Here is a 4102-nt window from a genome sequence, read left to right on the forward strand (position 1 = left end):
ATATTAAATGTATTTATGGACTCGTAAACCTTTGTTTATTTTTTTTTTTGCTTTATTTAGCTTCGTTTTTTATATTTTTATTCTTACTGTTCTGTAGTTCATACTGCTCCATGATTTTTATTCACACATAACTTATACTTTCTGTCTCTTTGTAAATGTTGTTTTTGACAAATAAAGTTGGGGTGAAATAAAAGAAAAACAAACCGTTCAGAAAGTCTGGAAAATGAAACACATGTGAAACAACGACAGGAGAGCCTGAAGCTGCAGCGGAGTGTTTAAATTAACAGGGATATTTAAAACCAATTTTATTCAGAAAATAAAATCATTTCCGTGTTTTATTCTGAAGGAGGAAATGTAACCGGAAGTGATCCCGGTTAGCCAACATGGACCCGGAACTTCGGTTCCGAGTCTGAAAACTTTGCTGTTAGAATAAAAACCGTGTTTCTGTGAGGCTAAAGTGAAACAGAGTTTATAACTGCAGGTATAAAGCTACAGCTAACATTAGCATCGGAGCTAACATTAGCGTCAGAGCTAACTTTAGCATCAGAGCTAACTTTAGCATCAGAGCTAACAGAGGATCAATGGAAGCGACTCGGAGCTGCTGACCGAACCGAACCGAACCGAACCGAACCGAAGTCCTGTGAAGGAGAGGATTGACTGAACACCTCCAGGTGAGTCTGACAGATTGAACAAGCTGTTAGCTGCTGACGTCACTCAGAACACCTGGACAGGTGAACAGATGTGGTGAAAATGAGGGATAAACCTGTTTTAGTACAGGAGCAGCTGATTGGGTTTTATGAGTTCTGGTTCTGGTTCTGGTTCCAGAGGAGACTTATAAACCTCCAGCTGAGACCGGATCAGAACCACCTGTACTGTAATGGATCAGGTTAGACTCTGATTGTTAAAGTCCTTCTGTTTTTACCCAGGATGCTCCAGGGCCCGTACAGCAGTCTGGACCGGGACCGGGACCGGCCCCTGATCCGGCTGCACTTCACCAGCTTGGCTGTGGCCACGGTTCTGCTGCCGGTGACGGGCTTCATCACCTGCGTCTTCATCTCCCTGATCTACCACTTCGAGGACTCCACCTACACCCACTGCCAGGTGGGTCCACCTGAGGGTCCACCTGGAGCCGGGTCAGGACCTGAGGGTCCACCTGAGGGTCCACCTGGAGCCAGGTCAGGACCTGAGGGTCCACCTGAGGGTCAGGACCTGAGGGTCTGGACCTGAGGGTCCACCTGAGGGTCCACCTGGAGCCGGGTCAGGACCTGAGGGTCCACCTGAGGGTCCACCTGGAGCCGGGTCAGGACCTGAGGGTCCACCTGAGGGTCTGGACCTGAGGGTCCACCTGAGGGTCAGGACCTGAGGGTCCACCTGAGGGTCCACCTGGAGCCAGGTCAGGACCTGAGGGTCCACCTGAGGGTCCACCTGCAGCCGGGTCAGGACCTGAGGGTCCACCTGAGGGTCCACCTGGAGCCGGGTCAGGATCTGAGGGTCTGGACCTGAGGGTCCACCTGAGGGTCTGGTCGTGTTGTGTGTTTGTATGTTTTGTGTAACCCAGTGTTGGTCTGTGTGTGTACTGTTTGTGTAACAGATGTGTTGGTCTGTGTGTGTCAGGTTCTGGTCGTGTTGTGTCCTTGAACAGTTTGTGTAACCCAGTGTTGGTCTGTGTGTGAACAGTTTTGTGTAACCCTGACGTGTTGGTCTGTGAGTGTCAGGTTCTGGTCGTGTTGTGTCCTTGAACAGTTTGTGTAACCCAGTGTTGGTCTGTGTGTGTCAGGTTCTGGTCGTGTTGTTTGAACAGTTTGTGTAACCCTGACGTGTTGGTCTGTGTGTGAACAGTTTTGTGTAACCCTGACGTGTTGGTCTGTGTGTGTCAGGTTCTGGTCGTGTTGTTTGAACAGTTTTGTGTAACCCTGACGTGTTGGTCTGTGTGTGCCAGGTGCGTAACTACCTGCCCTCCCTCAGCTCAGCCATCAGCAGGGTACCAGAGCTGTACATCTGGCGCAGCTGCATCGGGCTGCACTCAGCACCACGCTACCTGGGGGCTGTGGCCTACTTCAACCTGTACCGCCGACGCTTCACTGCCAGGCTGCCTGAGCTGCTGCTCAGTGGACTGGTTCTGGTCTGCAGCCTGACTGAGAACACCAGCCTGGTGCTGCTCACCTACGTGGCCTCCACCGAGACCTACAGTGAGTCCTGCTGGTCCGGTCCAGTCCGGTCCGGTCCGGTCCCACTGACTGTAACACGGTCTTTTTCAGGTTAATTTGTTTTTATTGGTGCTGGTAAAAACCTGTGACCTTCAGAGCCTCCCAGTTCTCCCAGATCCTCAGCTCACAGCTTCTTACTGGTTCCACAGACTGGTTTCACAGGCTGGTTCTACAGACTGGTTCTACAGTTTGGTTTCACAGGCTGGTTCCACAGACTGGTTCTTTCACAGACTGGTTCCACAGACTGGTTCCACAGACTGGTTCTTTCACAGACTGGTTCCACAGACTGGTTCCACAGACTGGTTCTTTCACAGACTGGTTCCACAGACTGGTTCTTTCACAGACTGGTTCCACAGGCTGGTTCCACAGACTGGTTCTTTCACAGACTGGTTCCACAGACTGGTTCTACAGACTGGTTTCACAGGCTGGTTCTTTCACAGACTGGTTCCACAGACTGGTTCTTTCACAGACTGGTTCCACAGACTGGTTCTACAGACTGGTTTCACAGGCTGGTTCTTTCACAGACTGGTTCCACAGACTGGTTCTTTCACAGACTGGTTCCACAGACTGGTTCTACAGACTGGTTTCACAGGCTGGTTCTTTCACAGACTGGTTCCACAGACTGGTTCTTTCACAGACTGGTTCCACAGACTGGTTCTACAGACTGGTTCCACAGACTGGTTCTTTCACAGACTGGTTCCACAGACTGGTTCTTTCACAGACTGGTTCCACAGACTGGTTCTTTCACAGACTGGTTCCACAGACTGGTTCTTTCACAGACTGGTTCCACAGACTGGTTTCACAGGCTGGTTCTACAGACTGGTTCTACAGACTGGTTCTACAGACTGGTTCTACAGACTGGTTCTACAGTTTGGTTTCACAGGCTGGTTCTACAGACTGGTTCTTTCACAGACTGGTTCCACAGACTGGTTCTTTCACAGACTGGTTCTTTCACAGACTGGTTCTTTCACAGACTGGTTTCAGGACTCCAGGAGATCAAGCCTTTAGGGGCGTGGCCTCCAGGCTGTGGAATGAGCTGAATTGTTCAGCCTGGATTTTAATTATCCTCCAACACATGTGTGTTTGTTTGATCTCATGTTGTGTGTCTCTTTGTGAAACACTTTGTGTTTCTGACCTGTGAAAAGTGTTTTTTAAATAAACTTGACTTGTTTTCTACAGCGGTTCATAAAAACGCTTTCATCACCTTCATCGTGAGCTCCCTGCTGCACATGTTGATGACCTGCAGACTGTGGCACGTCATCAGGAGGAACTACATCAGCCCACAGGTACACTGTCAGGATCTGAACCCACAACCAGAGCCCTGCATGACCTTTGACCTCTGTGTCTCAGGAGAACCCTGATGACCTTTGACCTCTGTGTTTCAGGAGAAGACCTCGTACCTGTGGAAGCTGCGTCTCTTTCTCTTCAACATCAGCTGCTGTGCTGTCGCAGCGTATTTTTACAGACGTCACAACAAATTCTGTGAGACAGGAGGTGAGTGTCTCTGTCCTTCACATGTTGACTTCTTTCCTTCACATGTTGACTTCTTTCCTTCACATGTTGACTCTGTGTCTCTGTCCTTCACATGTTGACTCTGTGTCTCTGTCCTTCACATGTTGACTTCTTTCCTTCACATGTTGACTTCTTTCCTTCACATGTTGACTCTGTGTCTCTGTCCTTCACATGTTGACTTCTTTCCTTCACATGTTGACTTCTTTCCTTCACATGTTGACTTTGTGTCTCTGTCCTTCACATGTTGACTTCTTTCCTTCACATGTTGACTTCTTTCCTTCACATGTTGACTTTGTGTCTCTGTCCTTCACATGTTGACTTCTTTCCTTCACATGTTGACTTCTTTCCTTCACATGTTGACTTTGTGTCTCTGTCCTTCACAT

The 4102-nt window shown here is 49.0% G+C and overlaps 1 protein-coding gene across 2 annotated transcripts in view; it reads left to right on the top strand.

Annotated features, from left to right (window-relative positions):
• The first annotated feature begins 335 nt into the window (after positions 1-335).
• The window catches only part of pgap2 (post-GPI attachment to proteins 2), a 7115-nt gene continuing 3348 nt past the window's right edge, over positions 336-4102 (top strand). Inside the window, exons 1-5 of one of the 2 annotated variants that reach the window (XM_014032532.1) lie at positions 336-671; positions 927-1101; positions 1940-2258; positions 3387-3493; positions 3593-3701. In XM_014032532.1, coding sequence (XP_013887986.1) covers positions 928-1101; positions 1940-2258; positions 3387-3493; positions 3593-3701 — 709 coding nt within the window. In that variant the 5' untranslated portion in view covers positions 336-671; position 927. The remainder of the gene's footprint in view (positions 672-926; positions 1102-1939; positions 2259-3386; positions 3494-3592; positions 3702-4102) is intronic. The other variant, XM_014032533.1, reaches the window with a different exon arrangement.

The sequence above is a fragment of the Austrofundulus limnaeus genome, unplaced genomic scaffold (assembly GCF_001266775.1).
Source record: "Austrofundulus limnaeus strain Quisiro unplaced genomic scaffold, Austrofundulus_limnaeus-1.0 Scaffold1477, whole genome shotgun sequence".
NCBI lineage: Eukaryota > Metazoa > Chordata > Actinopteri > Cyprinodontiformes > Rivulidae > Austrofundulus > Austrofundulus limnaeus.